Here is a 26,313-nt window from a genome sequence, read left to right on the forward strand (position 1 = left end):
TACATATTTTCAGAATAATCCCAAAAAACGATTTAAAATTGTAATTTCAAACACCCTGTATTTCCGAAACTATTAACTTTCGGATAAGGCATGTTTGCGCCAATGGTCACCATTTCACGTGTAGTATCTTCAGCTTTCGACTTTCCCATTGTTAATGAATCACCCTGTAGATAACACTGTAAACTAAATTTTAAATTAATTTTGTTTAGTGTTATCAATTTTTAGGAGGGCGGTACCCCAGAGATCGCCCCGCATCAGTCGCCACTGAATACATATGTATACAAAGCCACAATTAAAGTATTCTGATATTTTATATTGGCCCTCATTTGGATTTCGCGCTAACGGCGTCCGTGAAGTCGGACCTGATGTTTTCCTTATTTGTTTTAATTTTGAACCACATTCGAAACATTTAATGACAGTATCGTTAATTTTACGGCGCCGAAGAGGGTTTTCCCCTAGCGTCGTAGCGATAATAATGATCATTGGTTCATTAAGCACGTTTTCCAAACGCCCCTGACCTATCTCACATATCGTCGGATGTTAAGCCACACAAACAACAGAAAATTATTATGTCATACTAGTCATATCCGTCTTGCGATACTAAATGGTATTTCACCGTTTTATAAACTCACAGTAAAGTTTAAGTCACCATCGGGATCTGATTGTGAGAATATTTATAAGCCGGCACTCCCACCGTACAATTCTTTGACGTAGCGAGCAACAAGTAATATTTTCGCCTAATTTATCAGCAAAATAAAGGTCTGAGGATGATGGATACAAATATTAATGATTTTCGTTTTCTTATCAAAGCGAATAATGACAGTAGAATAAAGTATACTTATCACCGATGTATAGGTAGTATCTACGACGTAAAAAAAATAGGAAGTCAACAACATTATAGATGCCATAGATAGCTTGAGATAACCCACATTGTACGATTTTGTAATAATCACATATAATAATATGCAGGTTATTCCCGAATAAAAAATGCCAACCATCGTTCACTAGAAAAAGACAGCAATATTGTCTTTTCTTTCATGTCTACTGTTTTTTTAATAGTTTAATTATTATTTACTGTAAGTACGAGTAATAACTTGTCTTGTTTCTTTTCTGCTCTATAGATATGAACTTACTCTGATTCCATACTTAATTTTTCTAATTCTTCATGCCTCTGATTTATTATTCTTTTTCTTGTCAAGAAATCGGCGTACACTCGCAGAGGGCGACATCTGTTGGTAAATAATGAAGTCACTACAAATCGGTGATACATTTATGTTAGAGATTTTATATTTCTTGTTTCTTGTGTGTTTTAAAAAACTTCATTGAAGTCAGCTGACTCACCTGGTTGTAAATAGCGTTCAGTGTAATAAATTGAATAATAATAATTTGTGCGATGTAATAATTTTAATCTAAAGTAATTATCGCTGATTATGCCAGATAGGTTTTAATACATCTGATACGTATAAATTAAATACAATATCGGATTGATATTACGTAGTTCACCAACGTGAGAGGTCACTGACTGTGATATTCACTAACTAAACACAGTGCTTTAAAAAATATATACTGACGATTACTTTGTTTTAATTTGAAGTGATTAAGAGAAATTTCACATTTATATCGGATTATTATTTTTATTTATTTTTTACTATACAGGGTGTAACTTTGAGCAGGGGTCGTATTTATACAGAGGCTTCCTTTGACCCTTAGAAATACATATCAATAGTTTATTTTTTCAAATTCCATCGTAAAAATTTAATTTTATTAAAAATTTTCTTTTTAGTAATTTTCGTAACTGACGGCCTTCGCTTCGTCACCCTTGACCCGCACTATCTCCCTTCACATGCGCTGTAGGTTGCCCACAATTCATATATTTGTAAAATACATGAATATTACAGTAACGGCATACACAAGTATTAAAGTGCATTTAATAATCTAATTATAGGTAACTCGACTGTGTTTTCGATTAAAAAAAAAGAAAAAGCATTCAGATTTGTATTCAGGGGAATACATACTATTACCCCTAAAAAACTGACCCTTACTTATACACCCTGTATACATCCAATAAAACAACTTTTTTAATGTTCGGCGCTTTGTCGGTGTTGACATTAAAAAATATGTGACTAAAACAAGTGACAAAATCATACAAAAGCACTCTACTTTTACAAATTTATTTTCCATTGCAGTTTCATTCTCTGTCATTCTGTTAAATCCAAATAGTTGGTTTAAAAAGTGACAAGTAAAGCAGATAAGCATGTATAAAAAAATTCAAGAGGTGCCCAGTAACGTCGTAGACAAGAGTTGAAATGCGGTGTAAAAAACGATTAACTCGACTAATTATTTAATTAAAAAAAAGTAATTTCAGATTAGTATTCTGGAGAACAAGTATTTGAATACTTACACCTTGTTTTTCCCCTTTTTTATTCTCAGTCTTAAATATCCTAAGTTCTCCAAAATATGAATACATTAAACCCAAAAAAAAAATCACTCACCCACTTGGACCCGGAACACCACTGTAAATGTAAATACATTTGTGTGTTCAGCTTTACTTCTGACTTGAATTTTGCAGCGCCATCTAGTTTTTCATGAATATTGTGTACCCTAACCTTACTTCTTCATAGTTTTGGTTCTTTACCTTTTTTATTAACACAACACAGTTGATTAATTTGGTGTTTTCTTTCAGGTGGCAATAAAAATAATCGATAAGACTGTACTAGATGAAGAAAATTTAACTAAGATATTTAGAGAGACTGCCATACTAAAGAAACTTAGACATCCTCATATTACAAGGCTGTATCAGCTTATGGAGACGGATCAGACAATATACCTGGTCACCGAGTATGCCAGTAAAGGAGAGATATTCGGTACGTACTAGAAAAGTCACTGATGCCTGGAGGAGGTTAATAGGAGCCCTAGTATTGAACTCTGAGGAACACCTAAACTTACTTGAGGCGACGATATGCCTTAAAGGATTCTGTATGATTTATTTTCTGTTTTTAGATCATCTGGTGGCAAAGGGCAGAATGTCCGAACCAGAGGCCAAAAGAATATTTAGTCAAATTGTGTCGGCTGTAGGTTACTGTCATTCTCAGGGCGTAGTTCATAGAGATTTAAAGGCTGAAAACTTATTATTAGACCATAATATGAATATTAAGGCAAGTATTAGCCAGCACATTTTTTTCAAAAATAATTCATTCTCCATTAAATTTTGACTGTTCGTGAACTGTTTTTTTGTTAACAACCTCATTGTTGTAGCTTGCTGATTTCGGGTTTAGCAACCAGTTCACGGACGGGTGCCTGTTGTCCACGTTCTGCGGGTCACCACCGTACGCGGCACCAGAACTTTTTCAGGGCCTTAACTACGACGGTCCTAAGGCAGACATATGGGTAAGCAAAAAACATTTACATACAAATATCTGTAATATTTATTGTATCAGATTATAAGCGGTGTAATAAATTATAGGAAGCGAAGCGAAGTTAATCGCCCCTCGTAAACGTTAGATTTATGGCATCACGCTTTTTTAATACACCACACACGTGAGAATCAGGAAAATTGTTTATATTGCTGGAATTTTATATCATTTAACTCATCGAATGATATCTTGGAATACTTTTGATCAGAGTTAAAGGTCAGTTTTCCTAAACAATTGGTGGTATCTAATGGTAACTACTTTTGCGGAGATGCAATGAAGTATAAAAATTGAAATGTCACACGGGCATTTTTTTTGTAAAAAACAGAATCCAGTATAGAAAATAATGAGCGACAGTCCTAAGCTTCCCATCAACATAAAAAAGCTCCCTCCAGAAAGCGCATGTGCAGTTTAATGAATTCTTCATCCTCGTTCTACGTCACAAAGCAGTCTCTGACTTCTTGGTGTTCCATTATTATCAAATTGTTCCCAAAATTGTAAATAATTTTGGGATCTCTAGTTTCGATACAAATTCTATGCTCTTTGGATTAGATCAAACGTCAAAGTTCTATAAAAGTTTAATGATGAAATTTCTCAAGGTTTTTATCACGTTGTGGATCAATTACGTCATCGCTGTTAAAAAATGCGAAAAAATTTAGAACCGAAGTACAAAGAGCTGTTGTACATTTAAATTCATATTTACATAGAATAAACGCGTTGGCTACTTCTCGAGCATGTTTATGAAAATTGTTTTAAAGTAATCATGGATAAAAAAAAACAGTAACACCATTAGCACCTAACAAATAACGATTAAATACAATATTTACATCTAGTTATGATAATTCTTTTTGTTTTATTAAAAAAAAAACTGCACGTGGTTTCCAGAGTTTGGGTGTTGTTCTTTATGTGCTGGTATGCGGTTCTTTGCCGTTTGATGGTCCAACGCTCCATGCCTTAAGGAATGTCGTGATAGAAGGAAAATTCCGTATTCCATATTTCATGTCACAAGGTACGTTTGTCAAAAACAAAAAATGTATTTTAAATAACATTAGAGCAGGTATGCGTCAGGTAGCCAGAATCCCAATGACGCCTGTCACATTTGTCGAAAAATTATGATTATTCTGCTGAAGGAAGCAGTAGATTTAAATAAAAAGGAAACTCATTCCATTAAAAAATTTTTCATTATTATTTAGTTAAATGTACATTAACTGTTAGTTTTTGCTTTCAAACTTCATTTTGCATATACAGGGTGTTTCTGAATTATATGCAAAAATTTTAAATACGAATTGGGAATCGGAAAATAAGAAAAAAAGTTCCTATGGACGTATGTCCGGAAACGATTCGTTAAGGAGTTATGGCCGTTTAAAAATGGCTATCAAAACCGAGTTTTTAATTTTTTTCTCAAATTTGAAAACAGATAAAATCCTGAATTTAATTTGGAATGGGTGAAATCAACAACACCCTGTATATTTTTCATGAAAACATTTGACTCGTTAAGATTTTAATTGTTGCAATACATCTTTTGGCGAGACAGATTAATTTAAAAACTTTTTCATCTCTTTCATTTTTTTCATGAAATAAGTAGTTTTTGAGTAAAAATATAAAATTGTGTTCCACATTAAATCGGTACATGTACCATAATTCCTTAATGGCATAGTAGGCTGCTGTCAATTCTGATTATCGTTGACATTAATTAATTTTGGCATTGTTAGTTGTTTTATTTCTAAGGATTTTATCTGTTTTCAAATTTGAGAAAAAAATTTAAAACTCGATTTTGACCGCCATTTTTAAACGACCGTAACTCCTTAACGAATCGTTTCCGGACATACATCCATAGGAACTTTTTTTCTTATTTTCCGATTCCCAATTCATATTTAAAATTTTTGCATATAATCCTGAAACACCCTATATTAACATACTACGACGAACAACTTAGCTTTCATCCAGCAAATCCATTTATAAAAAAAGCTTGTACTGTTTTTTCGTAGACTGCGAACACCTAATCAGGCACATGCTGGTCGTGGACCCGGACAAAAGACTGACGATCGCCCAGATAGTGAAGCACCGCTGGCTGAGCGATGCCCCGCCGGTGGACACGGGTCCCGAGCGGGAGACGCAACTGAACAAGACAGTGATAGACCACATGCTGCAGCTACCCAACCTCAGTCAAGCGATGATAATGCAGTCACTTAAGAACAGAACCTTCGACCACATCTACGCCATCTACAACCTACTCGTCGACAAACTACATTACCGAACGATGAATTTCCAGTCGAAAGTGTTGCAGCACTGGGTGGACAGCAAGCACAGGGTCGACCAGGCGGGTTTGGGTGAGGAATCATACAAAATTTGTCGTATTACAATTTTTTTTAATTATTTTTGTTAGGCGAGTTACTGTCTGCGAGATCGCCCAAGATAAACGAACGCAGCGAATCTTTCAACGAGAAACAGCTGGCGATACAACTTGCTACGGAAGGCGAAAATCCTGATGCGGCACAGCTCGCTGACGAGCCATTCAACTACAGGAGGGAGAGCTTCAACGAGAACTGTTTGAGAGACATTCGTGACGAGACCAACGAGAGGCTGAGGTCATTGAATGAGGGAATTTCCGAGGAGGCCGGGTCTCCGTTTGTCTCGATGCCAGCCATACCCGCCGTATACTTAGCCGGCGATGGCGAAAATCAACCCTTGGAGAAGGTATACTCACCGTTTACAATTTTGGTCCTTCGAACAGGATTGAATATGAATTTTACAGTTCGGTGAAATGGACCTGGACACCAGTGATGACGCTTGCTCCTTAACCGTCCCATCGGCATCTACAGGCTACAGCAGCTGCTCTTCGTCGGGCGATAAGTATCTGACCATCAGGAGGCATACTGTCGGACCAGGCGATCCCGCACACGAACAGGTAGGTAGAATGTGGTAAGGTCTCGTCACGCAATTGTACATTTCGCTCATTTAGGTTTTGGAGAGTCACTACATGGCGCAGAACCCTCAAGACCCGAACGGCGCAAAATTACTTCCCCACACGAATCTTCCGTTGCACCTTCCGACCTTGGGGCAGCAAAATCCGCACTATTTCGGTGGGAAGGATCCCCACCTGTTGAAACCGCCCACGGTGCTAAGCGCAGTGGGCGGCTTCGGTAGACGAGCTTCAGGCAAGTTATATTTTTATAATTCCGTAAATATTTTGACACAATTTTATAAAACATGATTTTAGATGGGGGAGCAAACCTACACATGGCTTGGGGCACGCCCGGGTCGCACGAACAGCTGTCTATGATGTCGACCAGTTCCAGTGGTAACCCTAGTCTGAGCAGTGGCACCGGAACGCAACCTTTGGACCACAATCAGCATGCCTTTGAGGAGTTAGCCGTAGCCCGGTAAGAACATTTTTTAACGAAAATATTTAACAATTCAACGTCATTTGTTTGCTCAGGTACATGCAAGGCAGGGGCAACACGAAGAGGCACACCATGGCGAATCCCGAGGACGTACATTCTCTGCAATCGACGGCTAGTTCGGGAGGTCGAACGAGGCGGACGGGTCTCCTCACTGTGATGGAAAGACCGCCAGGTAACTTAAGATCTTCTAGGAGGTAGTTTTTGTAGTCAGTAATATATTAATCGAATCCAGTGTGCAGAGAAATTTTAACAAATTAGAGCCAGTATAGAGAAAATAAAAGAAAACGACGTTTGGTTGCGCCAAACTAGGATCGTAAAGTGTTTTAGTTGTATGCTAAATGTTTCATAGGAGAAGATAAGGTAGTTTAAAAGAACTACAAGTATTAAGCCAAAGTTAGTACCTTAATACCGTTAGGGAATATGAAACGATATCTAATTTAAACAAATTCCAAATGTGGTGTTTCTAATTTTCCATTATTGGTGTTGTATTAGTTAGGATGTTGTAACAGTAAAGTAAACGTACGTTCAAATATTCAACCGTCTCGAAGGTACAGTCCTAATCGTAATTAGATGTTTCTGTGTGTTTTTTTTTTTGTTTTTAACACAATCACGCTGCCAGCACACATTTGTTTTTTTTAATCCATCTCGTAATAATACTTCTCGTTTGCCGTTGTTGTACATAGCTAGTTATTTATGATTTTGTTTAGTTCCCGTACCGTAGTTATTTTCTGTTGTAATATGCATGCACTTTACGTTGTCAGTAATCCCGCCTGAGATCGTGATGGAGGTAGAGGCACGCATGAAGCGCAACTATATGCCCTCGATCTTGCCGCAACGCAAGCACAGCAGGCACGCCGTAAAGCCGCACTTACCTACCGTGCAGGAGCTCCAAGGTAGGTAGACTGCAGACGTACCATTTGGAAATTAGATCAGTTGTGTTAGATTCCCAGTTTTTTTCATGCAAAAAAAAGCGACCGGTAGGTTTAAAACTGTGCGAAGTGCCAATTTCTAATGTTGTGACTTGTGTAGGGCGCGAACAGAAGTCCATGGAACGGTTCTCGCCGGTGAGGAGAGGCAGTGAAGGTTCGGCCGGGGGCTCGCGCACTCTGAGCCCGTCCACGCCGCAGCAGGAGTGCCAGAGGCTGCAGAGGGGACTGCAGAGCAGGGCCAGCCCTCCGAGGTCTATTCCAGGTAGGCCGGTGTAGTAGTTCAAATGTATTTTTATTGCATATCAGCGTCATTTAAAAAAAAGACAACATTGAGGTTTAGATTGTACGCGGGAGCGCAAATGGCTCCATCTGTCGTGCAGACTCCCAACTGTGCCATTCAAATGGCTACAGTAGGAAGCTACCTGCTATATTGCAGGTACTTGTTGCACGACTGCCACCCACAGAGGGCGAAGACAATGTTTTAATTGTCAGTGTTGCGAGAAACAACTACTCCAAGGGCTATATGCCCCTACCGGCATTGAATTATACTCGCAACACCTAGAGATCGTTCGTCAGTTTAACTCACCAGGCACAGACCGGTTTCGGACTTATTAGGCGAGGTTCTTCGTTTGTCGGTTGTCTCACCTATGACACACTGATAAGGACTAATAAGTTTGAAACTGGTCTGTGCCTGGTGGGTTAAGCTGACGAACGATCCTTAGCTGTTGCTCTAGGTGTTGCGAGTATAATTCAATGCCGGTAGAGGGATATAGCCCTCGGAGTAGTTGTTTCTCGCAACACTGACAATTAAAACATTGAGGTTTAGATCTGTTTTATAGCAATCATGCCATAGCTAAATAATTGCAAATAAACAATATATCTAATATATGGTTAAAACGGACATTAGTACATACTTACATATCGGTAGTTCAAATGTATTGTTACAGTTTTGAAGTTGTTAACAATATTGAAATTGATATTTTCTTTATAAGGGTCACCGATCCATCAACAACTCGTTTCTAATCAAATCTCGGACTGCTCGTCTCCCATCCATCAGTTCTATTCCACGTTACCCGACGGCATCAAGATCCAAGACCTGCAGAAATATTCTTCCTCTCGAGACCCATCTGTTGGATTATCTGGCGAGAACTACCAACAACAAAACTACGCCTCATATGATGCTTCAAACCGCAGCCCCAGTTACTCCTATGAGACTGTCAATCGCAGTCCTCTCCATACCTCTCCTTATGCGACTAATCCTAGCAGCAGCCTGAGTTCACCTATCCAGCAGAGTATATTCGGACAAGTTCCCGGTCTTGGGGTATATTCGGGGGCGAATTCCCCTATTCTCAATCCCCTGTTGAGTCCTAACACTTCCCCCGTTTTCGGAGGTTATGGCCAAACCACTCCTGTCAGTAGCGTTTCATCTATTACGCAAGGTAAGTGTTACTATTTTAAAATGTGTACCACAGGGTATCGTTTTAAGCCCTCTTGGTTTTTGTAAGCATATAAACGATACTCGAATATATATTGATCGAAATAACCCCTAAATTTCATGTTAACATGAAAGTCTCTTTATTCAGGCATTAGTGGTTTGAACACCACTAGCACCGGTTCTATAACCCAAGGCATTCCCTCGACCAACCTCCAGCTGGAGCTGCGCAACCAGCAGCTCCACGACGACTCCAAAATGGACACCTCTGGGGCATATCCGTCGAATCTTGCCACAAATCTGCCGTCATTCATACCTACCGCACCGAACTTTTTGCACCAACCGCATCATATGCACATCCTGAACATCCACAATCACCGCAGTTTGACCAACTCGCCGATCAGTAATCCTGGCAGTCCCGGTTTGGATATGATCCAAGAGGAGATCCATGTTCAGAGCTGTCCGAAGAGCGACCCGGGCGTCAGCGGACACCCGCAGATATCCGTAACGGACGTATTAGGTAAAAATTTTGTATTACAAATTGCTTCTCCTACTATTTCTAATCATTATGAATTTATATAAAAATTTTTATCTCTATTTGCCTCTTATATCAAGTAATTTTTTTCAAATTTGTTCACTTATTATTGGTAACAAACTTTTACCCTTTTTTCAGACGTTAATGTCGTCACTGAACTCAAAAAAAGATGGATTTTTGAAAAAAAATAGCTTTTTTTTTTAATAACCATAACTTTTTCAAAAATTGAGTTATCGGGAGATTTTTTTTTCAAAATTTTTGTTTTTGAATGTACTTTTTGAAAAACAAAATAGATCAAAATTATCTGGGCCTATCTTCAGTTTTTTTTTTCAATTTCAAAAAGTCAAAAGAGGATGGTTTTAAAATGATGTATTTAAGGATGTTCGATACATCTCTTTCGGGGCAGGCAGTGCGGGAGGGAAGCCTATGCTTATACACGGTAGTTTCGTTGTAGTACCAACCTTACATAAACTAATTTGAGCGAACTAAATATAATATAAACGAATGAAATTTATACAACACATATTAGCTTGCATATATTATTCGTGTTTAATGCACGGCAATTAACTTTTTATTTGAATAAAAGTGTCTATTTGTTCATTAAGAGCTTGTAAAATTATGGATGAAATCTGGCAACATTGTTATGGCGTGGTAGTAAAAGTTGGGTCAACTGTCATTACTGTCAACTTTGCGCTTATTCCGTAAACATGAATGAACAGGAAAAGTAATGACTGAAAAGTAATATAAAATGCGTATGAAACAGAATGTGGGTTGATGAGAAAAAAGTAAAATGTGCAAACCGAGAATCCTTATGATAACTATCAAGAAGTTCAGTGTATGACAGTGAGACGTCGCCTTGTCAAATTGAAGATTTTGACAGAACATCTATACTGTTCGTTTTGCAAAGAGATCCTTTCAATTTTTGTTTCAAATTGCTATTATATTGCATTAGATCACGAAAAATGTATTTAATATTAATTATTACTACATATGTTTTCGACTGGAATAATTTTATAGTCTATAATCGAGCTATTCAAATATAGCGCGTCAGTCGAAGCATTAAATACAGCGTACAGTGTTCACATATTTCCTTTTGTTGGATCAGATGTTTGTTCAAATTTATCAAAACGTTATATATTCATTCCATTATCTCAATAATTACATTGTAAGTGCATATTTTTATTGTTTTAAAATGTTTAGTAATATTTAATTACAATTTTATTTTCCCGATCCTAACCATTTTTAAGAGCAATATTCATGTTTGATTAAAGTTTTTGCCCCAACTCCCATAAGAGCCTGTGTATAAGAGCATAATTTTTAATATCATTTTAAAAAATAACTACATTGGCAATCGATCTGATATTTTTACACGAGACAGTTTGCATATTTATTAACAGATTTCAATTGCTTTGAAAACTTTCTTACCATTTTCTTTTCGGTATCGAACCTCCTTAAGTTCAAATGTATTGCATCTCTTTTTTTAAAGCTCACTGTTCATCCAAAAATGGATCAAATAACAACTTTTTTTTCATTTTTTTTATTTTTGGATGTAGTTTTCGAAAAAAAATACAAAAAAATTATTCAAAATGATCTATTTTTTTCTTAACTTTAAAAAAAAAATATAGAAATTTTTTTCATGTTTACCACTTTCAATTATTTCTTTTATATATTTTTTCAATTTTGGGATTCTCAAAAATGTTCAAAATGGTGTTATGTGAAATAAGCTAAATTTGAAAAAAAAAAAATTTTCAATGAAGAAAAAAAATAGAGAACAAAAAAACACCACGCTGAAAAAATTTGAAGATTTATAAAATGTTTCTTATAAAAAAAAAACATTCAAAAATGAATCGAGAAATTTTCATTTTTTTTTTGAAAATTGAAAAAAAAACAGTGAGGATAGGTCCAGAAATCTTTGATCTATTTTTTTCCAAATGGTACATTTACAAACAAAAATTTTGAAAAAAGAACCTCCCGATAACTCAATTTTTGGAAAAGTTGTTATTTAAAAAAAAAGTTTTTTTGAGTTGGGTGAAAAAATTGATAAAATCTCAGAGGTTTTCAATGGGGTAGAAAACAATAAAAAAATTTCAGCCAAATCGAAAGAGGTCAAGTGGTCGATTTGGCGTGGAATGCCCAATTTGTATTTCTTATCATTCTGCCTTGTTACATCTCTAGGACAGATAAGGCATAAATGAATAAATAAATACATTTCTGATTTAGGGAGCGAAGTGACGTTAGTCGCGGGCTCTGACACGTCCGAGGATTCCATGGACAGCCTCGACAACCAAAAAATAGCGAAAATCCCCTCGTTCATCATCTCGGAACCCTCGGAAAACCTACCGTCTATCACACGGGGCATAGGCCGGAAAACCAGCCAAGAAAACGAGCCGGGCGAGGCAAAATTTTGCGGTAAACCCGGGGAACCAGAACCACATACGGGAGAAGAGTTTTTTCTGAGGCGGAATTCCGATAAGAGCTCTTGTTATTCAGACGATTCCTTGTCTAACGACAGCTTGAGTATCGGAAACCAAAGTCCCAGTTCCAGCTCCAACACGCAATCCAGCCACGCTTTCGACAGTGATATACGTTCCCGACCCGTTGACAAGAACTTCGAGCAAATTCAAATCAACCAGGAACTGACGAATGCCGGTACGGAGAACTTCCAGATTTTTCAGAACCTAAAACTCAGCCTGGGCGATTCGGGGATATTCACCATTCAACACGCTGAAATGAACAATCGACTCGGCGACCACTGTGTTGTGCCCCCCTCGAACCTGCACAAGAATTCCGGGTCCTTCGAGTTCGAACTCTCGGAGGTTTGTTCGAAGCTCCAGTCGACCGACATCCTGGAAATCGTGAAAAAGACAATTAACGACCAAATACCTCCTAAGACGTGTTTTCGGTCAGAGGACGTGAGTGATAGGTTAAGTCTGGAGTACGAGGGGGGCATCCAGATTGAGTTGAAGATCATCGAGAAGCCCAAGGACTCGAAAGGTCTGAAGATGAGGAGGATATCGGGGGATCACTTAGTCTATAATCAGCTGTGCCAGCAGCTCATCTCCTGCATGACTGTGTCCTAGCATTTAAAGTAAGTTTTAATTGTTTTTTGTTCTTTTTCGAAAGTGCCATTTTGTTTCGGCGCGCCACTGATGAGTTGATTTGCCGCCAGTGTTTAATACACTTGGGGTTACGTAAAGTTTGGAACAATGAGGTTAAGTACGAGTAAACTTTGGAACTTTGGGGTTATGTAAAGTTCTGAAGTTTGAGGTTATGTGAAACCCCATTACGGTTTCAAAGAAACGAATTGGGCTCTGTTTGACGATGCAATCAATTAGGCGAAATCCGGAATTGGATTTCGTTTCGACAGCTCCCGACGTTCTACGATGTGATATGAAGTTTACGAGGAAATAAGGTGGCACTTTGTTTTTGCCAACGTCCCTTTGCGTTCTAAGAAAATTTCACTTAGTTGAGTTTTAGTTAGGTAAGGTAGGATCATAAAGGAAACGTAGCCGCAAGACGCAACTGTACTAATGATAAAGCCGGGGGTCGCGCTTCGTAAAGTTTTATTTTGCGGGGCAGGGTCCATCCTAGTTTCACCGAGCTGATCTCTTCTCATTCACCGTGCAAGCCTAAAAACCGGGGAAAATATTCGTAGCCAAATAGATATATTTTTTTTGTTCCGTCTAGTAAGGTTAGGTTGTAAGTTTGAGTTGCCCAGTTTCGGTTTTCGTTGCCATATTGTTTTCCGACGTTCGACATTCCATTTTTTTTGCTTCTCTCGCTGAGTTTAGTTTATCAAATACCAGGTTACCACACACTGAGATTTTTTTTCTTTTTTTTTTTTGAAAGATACGACTGAGGACTTTGCTAGTCCCCGTCGAGACCTAAATAAGTAAATGAATTGTACATATATTTTAAATAATGTAAATATTGCACAACTACTTGTATATATACATATATTTTAGAGATACTACTGTAATATTTTTTTTTCTCAAGATCGTGATAGGTCTGCTGTATGTTTACATTGAGTAGTCATTTTAGTTGTAGGGTTAATATTCCTATTATAATTAGTTGGTTTCCAGAACCGTTGTCATCTTTTTTGGCGACTTTCAGCAAACGATACCATTTCTTCTTCGCCATAATAACTTTACTTACCACAATCATCAACGTAGCATAAACTTACGAAAGTCGCAGTGAATTTACATTGATTTAAACACGACCACACATTTTATTTTTTAATTCTATGAATTAACTTTCTTTTTTTTTTTGTTGAAAGTAGCCAACTAGTATAATAACAGAATGCATATGAATAATATTTTTTGGCAGAATTGTTTATAAAACCTCAAAATTTGATAAAATCGAGAAATCAAGTGACTTTTTAATTATTAGAGTAATGTTTGTTTTTAACTTTGTTATTTGGAAAGCGTGTTGCATAGAAGCAGTGTTTTTTGATGCGGAATATTACTAACGATTAGAGATGGGCACTTTTCGGAAAAGTGTGTTACGGACATGTCGGGAAAAGTTCTTTTGACCTTGCACTGCCTGAAGGTACACAAAGCAAAATACTACTTTTATTCTAATGAATATGTCGATATAGTTTACTTACTATTATTACCTACCTTTAGACTTTTTATAAACTGATTTCTAATTTTCCCCGGACAGCCAATACACTTATTTAAATGTTTTTCCATCCTACTGGAATTCTTTAAAATTGTTTTTGAGCAGAAGTTACATTTATAATGATTTTTACTCAATTCAGAATATAACCAAACTGTTGATTTTGGCGTCATACTTCATTTATAAACTATTTGTGCATTAAATATTAAATTAAGAATCAACTGATTACTATTTACTGATCGTTAACTTTGCCAAAAGTAATAAAATATCGACATATAAAAAAGATTATATTTTTAAAATGTCAGTTTCAGTTAAACAATTACCAACAAAATTACAAGAAAATAACTAAATATCTTTAATTTTACATGTACCAACCTCAAAAATTTTTTGCGGGATTTATAAATGCAACAAATAATTTCGCGCATGCGCATACAACTTTTCAATCTTGAAAATGTCCTCAGGACATGTCCACTTTTCACGACATGTCCGATGGACAAACATGTTCAGCTGACATGTCCGCTGCACATCTCTACTAAGGATATTTCATTTCACTTTTTTAAATTAAGATTATGTGATCCTTATATGACTTTCTTATGTACTTTTTAATTCTACACAAAAAAAAATGCACTTAGAAAAATTTGCTGGACTGCTTCTTTTATGTTTTTTTCCTGTTCACAAATTTTTATTATTCAGGGTGTGTTGAAGACATTAAAAGGGAAAGGATGTTCAAGATGATGACCGTTTTCATAATGTCGTAAATTGATTCCTTTTTTTTTTAAACTGTCTTTTGCGATAACTCTGGAAGATCTTAGTGTTGCCAACTATTTCAAAAAAGTCGCTACGGCATTATAAAAATTCCAAGTTTTGGAATAAATCGTAGAAATTAGATAAACCTTTGTTGATAAATTAAACAAGAAAATTTCATTTTACCAATGACTCATAAAAAGTAGATAATTTATAAAAACATCTCATTATATTTCAAAAATGTACAATAATTACAGACTTTCTACACCATTAATTTTAAATTTTCTAAGAATTTACTGAAAACGGTGTTTCATGACTTCGAATATTCTGCAATTTATCAGAATTAGTCCTGATGCCGCTCCATCGCTCTGAAAAGGAAACTCCACCACAGTTCTGATATGATTTGGCAACACTGGAATAATCTTTCAGTTCATTGTACCTCCTTATGTACAATTCAAAATAAGGAGGCTGTACTCTAGTGTGGATGGGATATAACCTATAAAGTATATGTCACTGCTATGCCATGCCTACTGGCAGAAAGCATTACTTTGTATCTACTGGCAGAGTGACCTACTAGGTATTAAGAAAGCATGCCTAATGTTGCATTGTAGCCCCTCCCCTACAGTAGTTTCTGACAATAGCTGCTTTCCGTTTGATGAAAAATGTACTTCAGAAGCACTTCAGACTAGCTTTTTGCATTCCAAATGGAAAATGTTGCTCTTAAAGTGGTCATGTTTTATTGTGAAAAATTGTATATTATTTTTCAAAGTATTGTCCATTGCTATCCACTATTTTTTCCCGTCTTTCTGGCAGCATACGAATTCCACGTCAAAAGAACAACTCATTGCAAGTGCTGCTTAGCCAGGCTATGTTCCATGAATCGGAACAATTAGTAATCCGATGAAGCAATATCTGGTGAATATGGCGAGTGGGGTAAAACATCCCATTCCAGCATTTCAAGTGTCTTTTGACTTCATGAGCAACATCTGGTCGAGCATTGTCATGTTGAAAAATTACATTGCCGTGCCCTTGCTCGAATTGCCACCGTGTTTCCTTCAATGCACGGCTCAAACTCATTAATTGTGTTCGGTAGCACTTATCAGTGATAGTTTCATTCGGTTGAAGCAGCTCATAGTGCACATCAAGCTGGTCCGACCATATACAGAGCATGAGCTTCGAACCGTGGATAATCAACCTTGCCGTCAATGTTGATGCATGAGCAAGCAAACCCCACGATCATACTTTAAATACTTATGTGTTCCTCTCGTAGATGTTCCAATTGTTTAAGTTTGGAGTATTTAAAGAGTAGAACAATAGACGAACACTTCAGTGGCAGTTCGCAGACAATTGGAAAGCAGCTAATATCATTAGTTAAAACATTGTACTTTATCCAACATTTTAAAAGAAAGTTTGTAGCATAAAATTACCCTGTAAAACTCTTTTTAAAATTAATTTAACCTAATTCCTTTCGTCTCGAAACATAAGCCTACCAAAAGTAATTTTTGGAATATAAAGCATTTAAAAGAAATTTACTTCAATGTATATGGGTCAAAGAAAAGACAAGAAAACCACAGTTTATAAGAAAAAAATCTTAACACCTTGTAACTGAAAAATAAGGACATTTTTAGTAAATTGCTCTGCATTTTTTTGCCTAAAAAAAATTTATATGCATTCTGGTATTATCTTGTAACAAAAATAAGCAATTCTTCAATCGATAAATTTATTTACTGATAGGAACAGAGCACGTGTCCAGAACTTGGTAAAAATTACGTGGAAGAACACTCCCAAGCGTCTGGACACTGAAATTGAGTCTGTCGCCTTAACCGTGGCACAAGCTTATTTTTGTAGTGATTTTTTTAGTTGTAACACCTTAAGTTTATATGATACAATGTATGTAGCAGCATTAAATTGTATATTTTTATAAATACTGTAAATACTTGACTTAAAACATTCCTATTAGGATAAAGATTATTCTATAAAAAAAAGAATTCATCACCTAGCACAAATCCAATATTCTAGTTATAATAAGCTCTTGATATAACCTCAGAAACTAGTTGAATTTCTTTCATGAATAGATTTAGCTCCGAGGCGATTGTAACAAGCGAACCGAGCCATCACCACACCGTTACGTTTAATAACCCAAGTTTTTTTTCGTTAGTTGAAAGTGCCAGTTTAAACGTGAGATTTTATCAAAACGACAAGTATTTTGCAGTCAAATGTAAAGAGACTCGGTTCTATTTAGAATTAAACATCGATCTGTTACATTCGCCTCCATAGCAGTACCGTTACTCTTGTGTTTTCCATGTACTGTAACTACCATGTATTTTTTTTATTTTATAACTGGCACCTACCTAATAAAGGTTGTAAAAGTTAGTATTTTCTGTCAATTCAAATCTGTGATGTCAATAAATAAATGACTGGAACATTTTTTTATTTTTTTTTCTGATTTTTTACGCAGGCGAAGCTCGAACTATATTGAAATGTAACGTAAGCCGTTTTCCTTACCTTTTTGTTGCATTAAAATTTTAATTTTTGATCAGAAACCTATAAAACTTCGTTAACTAAGCAACTTGGATAAAAAATTATCATCTCGGCAAGTTCGGATCAGATTATCAACTATTCAATTTTTTAGCAACCTTTTGACTCTCTCTTTGGTTACTATCTAGCTCTTGTGATTTTTGTGTTCAACAGCAAACATTTTTTTGTTTCAAGAAATATTTTAACATTGAAAACAAATAAATACGAATTTTCAATAATAGCTCCTCCCTTATCACTTTATTTGCTATTTGCAGCAAATCTTATCTCTTTTTTTATGTATGTTATGTACACACAACTAAATGACTGATAAAACGCCGGATTTATCAGTGAAAGTTTATGGTGTCAACGTTACACAGCGAATTACATCCTACATCTGGGGTAAGTAAAAAGCATTTCTGTGTAGTTATATTTATGCAAGACACGTGAACTTGTATTTGTTGTTATAAAGAGACAACTCGGCTTGAACAATGTACTTAACAATTAAAGTGAACACTAGTAGATTAAGGCAAGTCGTGTCGATTTTAAGCTTCAATATGTTCAAGTAGGATTCTCGATTTCATGAGATTCATATACTACTCGCTCCAAAATTAGCACACCACAAAAATTAACTGCAGTGTAAACTTTTTTCAATTATAAATTTACTGAAATTTACATAAAACTATAAAGAGCGAAGTATACATTTTTCCTGTTGCTGTTTCCACTAGGTACCTAGGAAATGTGCCTGCAATCTGTATATCAATAATAGGCCCATTCAGTAGACTTTTTTTTTGCATATTCCAAAAGTTTACCCTTTAATTACTTAGTATGCCAAAAATCAATTTTTTGTTTCAACGAGAAATGTGTGAAATAAATTAATGAAAACAGAGCTTGGAATAACGTTGAGCATTGCTTGACGTCATAATACCGGCACGGGCGACTGGCAGAGCACTCCGCTCACGCTCTAGCTCTCATCCCATTCTTTGTTAATACATACGGTGTGTGGTTCATTTGGCAGTTTCGTTAATCATTGTTTTTATGTCTAAATGGGTCGAAACCGAGGATTGTACAAATATTGTATAGTTCCAGGCTACAAAAGTACCTCAGGATCGACTCCGAATAAAATATTTATTTCATTACCGAAAAATGAAAAGTTTGTGTGATGTTATCCACGGTTTCCCCAGCCACGGTATGCAACTCAAAATCACTTTCGTTTTTCTTTGGTTGCACGTCTAGGGGGTTGTAAAATATTATTATTTGAACATTTAGAGCACAATTTTCAACTTTATGCCGGAAAAAAATTCTACCCCATCTAAATGTTCGTGTTCACAAAAATTAGAAATGCATCGGCGAGAGGGACCTATAAGCAGTTAAGAACCACTCTCGTTTTTCTTTGGTTGCCCATCTAGGGGGTTGTAAATATTATTATTTGAACATTTAGAGCAAAATTTTAAAATTTATGCCGAAAAAAAGATTTCTAAACCATCTAAACGTAACCGTTCACAAAAATTTTGAAATACATCGGCGAGAGGGACCTATAAGCAACTCAGAACCACCCTCATTTTTTTTTGGTTACCCATCTAGGGGGTTATAAATATTATTTAAACATTTAGAGCAGAATTTTCAAATTTATGCCGAAAAAAAAATTCCACCCCATCTAAATGTTCCCGTCCACAAAAATTTCAAAATACCTGGCGAGAGGGACCTATAAGCAATTTATTTAAATAATATTTTACAACCCCCTAGATGGGCAACCAAAGAAAAACGAGGGTAGTTCTGAGTTGCTTCAAATACTAGTCAAAGTACTACTGGTACATTTGTACAAAAATGGAACGCAAAAGAAAATGTAGAAAAGCGAACCATTTACGTCATTGAAAAAAATCCAAAAATGTATTTAGGTATTCCAAGTCATTCTATGTTTATAATAAATATGTTGTGTGAAAAAGGCATTTCAACAAGATTTGATGTATATCTCTTATACAGTCTCTATTTATACACTTAAAAATATAGGTATATAATATAGGTAAGAGTATAGCAAATATCTACACATCTCTCCGACTGCTCGCGATTTGATCGCCAAGTGGCCGGTATCGTGACGTCATTACCTGTTCTCTCGCAGTGTTGACCTTTTTAAAGGTCTTACAAATTCAGAATTAAATATATCACTTATTAATCCTATTGACCTAATTTTTTAAAGATATATTTAGGTGGTTAAAGATTATCAGAAAATGAAAGAAAAAAAAAGAAAAAATTATATCACTGAATGGGCCTATTGTTTCTGTTCGTTAACTACAAATGGGAACGACGAGTAGTAGTGTAGGTAACGGGATTGAGACTGGCAACAGAAAAAATTTATATAGAGCCATTTTTTCCATCTTTTTCGAACAGTTTGATTTTTCATTCATCTTTATCTCCAGTAACAGAAAAACTAAAATTTTCATAAAAATTTCACTACAGAATAAACCTATAATTAAAAAAAAGTTCTTAAAAATCAGATTGGACGTTCGGTGAAAAAATCAATTTTGAAATTGTGTCCCATTTTTAGTGGTATCTTAATTTTGATATAAATTTTACATTTGTTGTTTTTTTAAATTATTTTACAGTTTAATGAAACAAGAACGGAATTAATTTTAGTTTACTCTCCCTTTAAAATAATTTTAAGCCACGAGACATTAATTTTAGTGCAATATCAATATTTTTTTAACGAAACATTCTTGACTTTCGACTTATTGAGAGGAGAATCCTACTAAGACAAAAGTGCACATATTAAATTCTTCAGTCCTCGACATAGAACTGTAAAAAGAATCATTACTATTTAATATAATTACCTAATAAAAATACATTATAAACATACAAAACCACATCTAAATCACAAATAATAAAACTATCCGTAATAATTGCGTTTAAAATTTCGAGTATTAGTACGGAAAAATCCTTCGTCTCCCTGATCGTTAAACACGCCTTAAATAAAAAATAAATAATTCTATACTATGTGAGCAATCAAATGTTGTCTACCGTCACACCGATCCTGAATGTCGTAGTGGGATCCTGCAGACTCATCCTTATGTTGTTCTCGAAGCGATCTTTTATCGACGAGAATTCCATTATATCCCTGGGTTTGCACTCCAACCAGAACCTGTCAAACTCGTAGAACAAATAACTGTAAAACTGGTGAAAGAGTCTTATCGACGGCAAGCTTTTGGATGTGTTGTACACGTACGTTTTTGCACTGCCGTCTTTCAGCATTTGCCAAGCCAAGCTCGTCAGATTGATGCCCACAATAGCAAAGCAGTAGCCGTATACTGGGTGGTGGGAATGTGAGAGGACGTGCTGGGCAGGTGCCTTGAATTCTGTAGCGAAGAACAGTAAATTCTCTAATCCCAGCATGCCCATGCCACGAAAGTCCGTTTTCGGATCGTCGCCTTGGAAACCGATGTCCTGCCATTGTTTTGTTATGCGGCCTAGGAATAAAATTATTAAAATCTACTATTATCCTTAACATACAAATTCTTTTGAGTACTCACCTTCCAGTTTTTCGTTAGGCATAAGATTATCCCACAAATCGTACAACTTCCTCTCATGTTCAAAGTCATCGCTGTCAAAGGCAGTCCTTCGCAGCTCCTCCACTTCAGCTATAAGCTGTCTGTACCCCCATATCTGTTCCACGCACTTACCCAAGCTTTTCACGAATTGAAAGTGCACTTTAGGGTTAACCTTTTTCACTAATAGCACCGTACTCACCGCCCCTCTCAGTATTTCTCTTTCGTTTGCTCCTGTGAAACGTCTATTGTCCGATATGTCATTCAAGTGTAGCATAAGTTGTTTGATCTGCTGCGATCTAGACAGTGACAGTGAATTTTCCACAGCCTTGATCCGAGGGGCACCACTGACTTCTCCATAGCATATTCTCTGTAGCTCACATAGGCCTGTTGTCTTCCTTAGAAACCACTTTATTATGGGGCGGAAGTAATAAGTGAATAACCACCACAACGACAAAGTCATGGTAGATCGTTATACTTTACAAATTTTATTTTTAGTTGCAGTTTTGATACAAATTATACACATATTTACAACTTGCCAAGATTTGAAGGTTAACTTTTGTTGACATTCGCATAGTACTAATCACCGTTGGCAACGGAACGCCATGCGCGATAATGCCACTAGATAAAATTTTCATTAGTTCAAATTTCCGTTGAGAATAGTTCAAATTTGTAGACATAATTTCTATGTATAAACCATTCACTTAGTGTTGTTCTAACAACATCTTGTTTATAAAGAATAATAACAACTATTATATTCAACTACCTTTATTTTGGCACCATTCTCTACATCTTTACTCTTAAACAGACTAGTGCATGAATACATTTTATTGTTCCCGAATTTTATTAATTCCCTAACACAAAATAAGTAAAATAACACAATATAAAATCTACTATTGCTAGATTGTCATGATATTACGGAAGATGTCTTTTTTAGTTTTCGATTTGAAAAAATTTCGATTCCTTGTTCTATAAGAAATAAATTCTAAAAACTTAACAAAACACGAAATGAGTATATATTTTACAAGACAATTTAAAAAATGTTATGTTACAAGTACCTGCCCAAGAAAAATAAAAATATCACAGTACAGTGCAGAAAAAAACATAATTTAATAATATACATTTTCTTGGGCAGATATGACACAAAATTTAAAAGTAATAAATGCTGTGTTGCAAAAGCCTTACCTCTATATTAACGGTAAAATACTTTTGCTATTACTGAATATGATATACTTATAAATGCAAAATTTTTGTATAATAATGTTTGCCGGAATGTTAAATTAGTAATGTAGTCTTTTAACGGAAAACATAAAATAAACCTCACCTTTTTTCTCTCAATATTTTACCTTTAGAATATTCGAAAAATCTATATGTGCCTTCTCGCTCTATAAACAATATTTTTTTAATATCTACGTTCTATGACATAACGTGCATAATATAAACATCTCAACTACTTTTAAACCTCTTAAAATTAGTAAAAAATTTATGACACTCCAACTCCTCAAAAATTTGTCTTTTGAATGAACGATTCACAAAATACTCGTATATAATTTAAAAAAATAAGCTATTGATAAAGCATCACCAATAAAAAATGCAAAACTGATGTACAAAACCGAAAAAAGCCGTTAATTAATTGAAGCAACTATAACTTTTAGGTTACCTGTGTAAAAATGTAAAAGTACATTGAGGTTATATGCAAATCAGGGAAACGATTCAAGGTTAAACTGAGGAATTTGAGGTTATGTGCAGCACAAGCCACATTAATTGAACTGTTTGAACACCCTAGAACAACTTAGAAATAAACGACAAACGCTACGCTTCTTATCGGTTCCACACGGGTACTAACTATCACACAGAATGGTGAACGTAACCGTTCATGCCGATCTCGAGACTGAGGTCGATGGCGCGCGTCACGTCCAAATTACACGGGAACTGGATCGGAAGTCGACGACAGAGCCATCTTAGAGAGTGTGGATAGACTACGCTTAGGAAAACTGCTCCCATCGCTGCTCTCGGAAAATATTTTCCGAAAACTGCAAAAAACGTAAGTAGCTAGCGGATACAAATCAGGACATTTTAGCGGTCGATATCAAATATCAGAGAAGGTAAAATATTACTTACAACTTTCTTATTCCGGATTCGGACTTTTTCCATGGAGCGTCGTCTGGTTCGTAGGGCAACGGACCTTGTACGGGGGCGTCCTCGTCCAGCGGTCTAGACACAATAATTTCAATACTTTTTTACTTTATAATATTTTGCAATAATAAAGATATTTTCTGAACAAAAAGGAAATACTTCATATAAAAAGCAAAAATTAACAAAACAACTTAAAATTATATACAGGGTTTATGAACTTGGAGATTTATTTTTTTATAAGAGGTGGGTTAAAATTTGGCATGTTATTCCCTCTCAACTCCAGCAGTTCTCCATATGTTAACACTTTATAGTTTAATATAGAAAGACAATTATCCTTAAAAATAATTTCCAAGTTTACAAACTTCCTTTATATTGTGCTAGAGCATAAAAAAGCAACCAAAAAACTTACGAAGGTGGTGATTCCACAATAGGTGGAGGTGTGGGGGGCTTATTTGAATTTAATAGATTGTCGCATGCAATTTCTATCTTATCCATTAATGGAAAAAGTTTCTTAAATCTAAAATAATAAAAGATACACTGTATTTGGATGTACTCCACATCCTTCATAAAACGTATGAGTAACGTATGTACTCACAATATTTAAGCATTAGACAAATTTCTTTAAATTTAATGAAGTTCGATGACAAAACTAGTATATTATACGATCCCGGCGATGAAAAACTCAAAATAAAGCAAAATGTTTACAAAAACTAACAAAACTTACGTTTCTGCCTTATTCTTTGGTCTGTAAGTTTCCAATTCGTCTTCCAAATCGCTAACTCTAGCTTTCAACTCATTGCGTTCGTGCAGGATATCTTTGAGTTCCTGAGTGGTGAAACGCGGCCTGTTCGGGTCGTCCAAGTCGTACACGGCCTTGTTGCTCGGTATCGGAAGGTCACACTGCAAAGAAATGTTACTCTAACGATTTAACACGACTGTGCACTTACCTTGACCAAATCCTCGTTTTCCTTCTGTGCCAGCCCTAGCCTCTGCCTCAGAGCCGATATGTCCCTCTGCTGATCCTGAAGCTGCACCAGGAAATCCGCTCTTTCGTCGCACAAGGTACGTACTTGTGCCTGCATGGATTTGTGCTTCCGTCGCAACTCTCTGCTAGAACTGGTCAGCCTTTCCACTTGAGATCTCAACTGGAAACAAATCACGTTGTGTTTCTGCGTCATTAGAATATGTTTTACCTTACATTATCGACGTCTAAATTTTTCTCCTGCAAAAGTTTCTCCTTCAGTCTAATCTCGTCCCTCTGCTTTTCCACGGAATCCTTAAGTCTCTGCAGCATATCGTTGTCAGTCGTCGGAGCAATCGGCACATAAGTGTGGTTAGGGCTCTGCTCTTTCAGTAACCTTCGGTTCTCTTCCTGTAATCTTGAAACCAGCGCCACTAGTTCTTTGGTTTCACTTCGCCACTGTTCTTCGATGGTCTCCAACTCCTAATACGATATGAAAAGAATTTTACACATGACAAATAGATCCATATATTTTATGATATAAAAATGAGATTCTAAATAGCATCAAGAATTTATTTGTAACTGGTAACACAGAGAAATGTCAGTAACTAATACATAAGACGTAAAATAGTATGAGAATATAATCATTGTGTGTTCGTATAAACTTTAGTTAATTTAAATCTAACTGCATCAGAATGTTTGCATATTTTCGACAAAGGGTCAACAACACCAGAAACAAGAAGCAAACAAAAATAGCAGAACTTCCTGGCCGAGTTCCAAGGTTGATAAACAAAGCCTTACCTTTTCGAACTTCTGCCTGTACTCTGCCTTCTCCAGCTTGTCGTTCTCGAGCTGCGATATCTTGGCTTGCATCTCATGCAGCTGGGTGTTCTCCCTCTCATTCTTGGTGGCCAAATTCTCGAGCAACTCCAGGGCGTTGATGACTTTGGGCATCAGGGACGTCACCGCATCGGCCCCGTACTGGTCTATGATTTTCTCGCATTCCTTGCCGATGTCGGAAGCTATGTCGTACACGTCCACCACCGTTACTTCGCCTACTAAGTCGCTGATGGTTTCCTCCATTTTCTCTATGTACGGGCTGTAGTTTATGCGAGGCATTAATGACTGATTGGATTTATGAGCGAAATAACGTCACCATATTATTTTTATCGATCAGGTCGGTTGTCAATTGTCACAATTGTCACACAACCACTTCAAGAACGCGATTCTCATTGGCTGGCGGAGAGGTGTGAATCCGGCCAGTCGCGAACGAGTGGAATATTGGAACTACCAGTAGTCGTACCTACACAATAAAGATCAATTTCTTATTTATATTTCTTTGCATTTAGTTTAAATTGGCTTTTTGCCAATGTGTAAATCTTTTATTATCATTACTGTACTGATCCATTAACATAAACTTTTTTCCACTAAAAATAATCACCAGATGAAACAGTCAAAAGATAGAATAGAAAAGCTGTCTTTTTCCAAAAAAGTTCCGAAAGAAAAAATGTCCATTGTAAATTTTGTTGGTGAAATATTGTCACATTCTGTATTTGTTTATAATATGGGGTGACCTGAATCAGATGGGACAACCTATTTGGGATGCAACTCCACAAAATAAAAAAAATTCCTTGAATATGAGTCGAGGAATCCAAGATACGTGTAAATTATCGAAATCTTTTTTTTTATATTTTCAAAACACCTAAAAATAAAGACAACAATGAACCAGCATCTCCTACTCAACGCCTACTGGCATGAAACAATGCTTTGTACCTACCAGCAAAAAGCGATCTACTAATTAGAGTAGTTCCTTGTTTGCCTTTTCCCCCATAACATCATCAGCAAAAAAGTTTATTTCACTTAATATGAAATTATGATCAAGCTTACATATCACGGTATAATACAATTCAGTAAAAAAATACACATTTTTATTAATGGATTTTAAGGATAAGAGAATTATGACCTTGAAAAAGTCAACCAAGTATATCAAAATGAAGTAGATTCTTCTCTGTATTGTGAATAACGTTATCGGCAACCATCCTATTACCGTATTGATTCGCACTGTATCATTAAATGTAGCGTAGCATACTAA

The 26,313-nt window shown here is 36.0% G+C and overlaps 3 protein-coding genes across 3 annotated transcripts in view; 1 reads left to right on the forward strand and 2 right to left on the reverse strand.

Moving 5' to 3' along the window:
* The window catches only part of LOC108908013 (serine/threonine-protein kinase SIK3), a 41,966-nt gene extending 27,967 nt beyond the window's left edge, over positions 1 to 13,999 (forward strand). Inside the window, exons 2-16 of the mRNA XM_018711909.1 lie at positions 2,684 to 2,864; positions 3,001 to 3,155; positions 3,256 to 3,387; positions 4,296 to 4,419; positions 5,399 to 5,740; positions 5,797 to 6,107; positions 6,166 to 6,318; positions 6,373 to 6,568; positions 6,631 to 6,793; positions 6,850 to 6,986; positions 7,576 to 7,707; positions 7,844 to 8,005; positions 8,736 to 9,182; positions 9,327 to 9,695; positions 11,931 to 13,999. Coding sequence (XP_018567425.1) covers positions 2,684 to 2,864; positions 3,001 to 3,155; positions 3,256 to 3,387; positions 4,296 to 4,419; positions 5,399 to 5,740; positions 5,797 to 6,107; positions 6,166 to 6,318; positions 6,373 to 6,568; positions 6,631 to 6,793; positions 6,850 to 6,986; positions 7,576 to 7,707; positions 7,844 to 8,005; positions 8,736 to 9,182; positions 9,327 to 9,695; positions 11,931 to 12,790 — 3,864 coding nt within the window. The 3' untranslated portion in view covers positions 12,791 to 13,999. The remainder of the gene's footprint in view (positions 1 to 2,683; positions 2,865 to 3,000; positions 3,156 to 3,255; positions 3,388 to 4,295; positions 4,420 to 5,398; positions 5,741 to 5,796; positions 6,108 to 6,165; positions 6,319 to 6,372; positions 6,569 to 6,630; positions 6,794 to 6,849; positions 6,987 to 7,575; positions 7,708 to 7,843; positions 8,006 to 8,735; positions 9,183 to 9,326; positions 9,696 to 11,930) is intronic.
* A 6,215-nt stretch (positions 14,000 to 20,214) lies between these two features.
* On the reverse strand, positions 20,215 to 21,677 carry LOC108908018 (ELMO domain-containing protein 2). Its single transcript, XM_018711913.1, has 2 exons — positions 21,110 to 21,677; positions 20,215 to 21,046 (listed from the first exon to the last, which is right to left on the reverse strand). The coding sequence occupies exons 1-2, from the start codon at positions 21,585 to 21,587 to the stop codon at positions 20,586 to 20,588; spliced, it is 939 nt and encodes a 312-aa protein (XP_018567429.1). The 5' UTR covers positions 21,588 to 21,677; the 3' UTR covers positions 20,215 to 20,585.
* Positions 21,678 to 21,876: 199 nt separating this feature from the next.
* On the reverse strand, positions 21,877 to 25,438 carry LOC108908017 (RILP-like protein homolog). The gene is made up of 7 exons (XM_018711912.2): positions 25,023 to 25,438; positions 24,459 to 24,704; positions 24,208 to 24,405; positions 23,985 to 24,160; positions 23,670 to 23,777; positions 23,246 to 23,338; positions 21,877 to 23,157 (listed from the first exon to the last, which is right to left on the reverse strand). Exons 1-7 carry the CDS (start codon positions 25,338 to 25,340, stop codon positions 23,046 to 23,048), a joined length of 1,251 nt encoding a protein of 416 aa, XP_018567428.1. The 5' UTR covers positions 25,341 to 25,438; the 3' UTR covers positions 21,877 to 23,045.
* Positions 25,439 to 26,313: the final 875 nt, after the last annotated feature.

The sequence above is a fragment of the Anoplophora glabripennis genome, unplaced genomic scaffold (assembly GCF_000390285.2).
Source record: "Anoplophora glabripennis isolate ALB-LARVAE unplaced genomic scaffold, Agla_2.0 scaffold225, whole genome shotgun sequence".
NCBI lineage: Eukaryota > Metazoa > Arthropoda > Insecta > Coleoptera > Cerambycidae > Anoplophora > Anoplophora glabripennis.

What these genes read in the sequence shown, in the direction of transcription:
- LOC108908018 (XM_018711913.1), bottom strand. Translation starts at nt 21,587, where the DNA reads ATGACTTTGTCGTTGTGGTGGTTATTCACTTATTACTTCCGCCCCATA. An exon ending in GCCTAACGAAAAACTGGAAG is followed by an intron (nt 21,047 to 21,109) that starts GTGAGTACTCAA and finishes TTTTATTCCTAG; the next exon opens with GCCGCATAACAAAACAATGG.
- LOC108908017 (XM_018711912.2), bottom strand. Translation starts at nt 25,340, where the DNA reads ATGCCTCGCATAAACTACAGCCCGTACATAGAGAAAATGGAGGAAACC. An exon ending in CCAAAGAATAAGGCAGAAAC is followed by an intron (nt 23,778 to 23,984) that starts GTAAGTTTTGTT and finishes TTATTATTTTAG; the next exon opens with ATTTAAGAAACTTTTTCCAT. An exon ending in ATTGTGGAATCACCACCTTC is followed by an intron (nt 23,339 to 23,669) that starts GTAAGTTTTTTG and finishes TATTGTGTCTAG; the next exon opens with ACCGCTGGACGAGGACGCCC.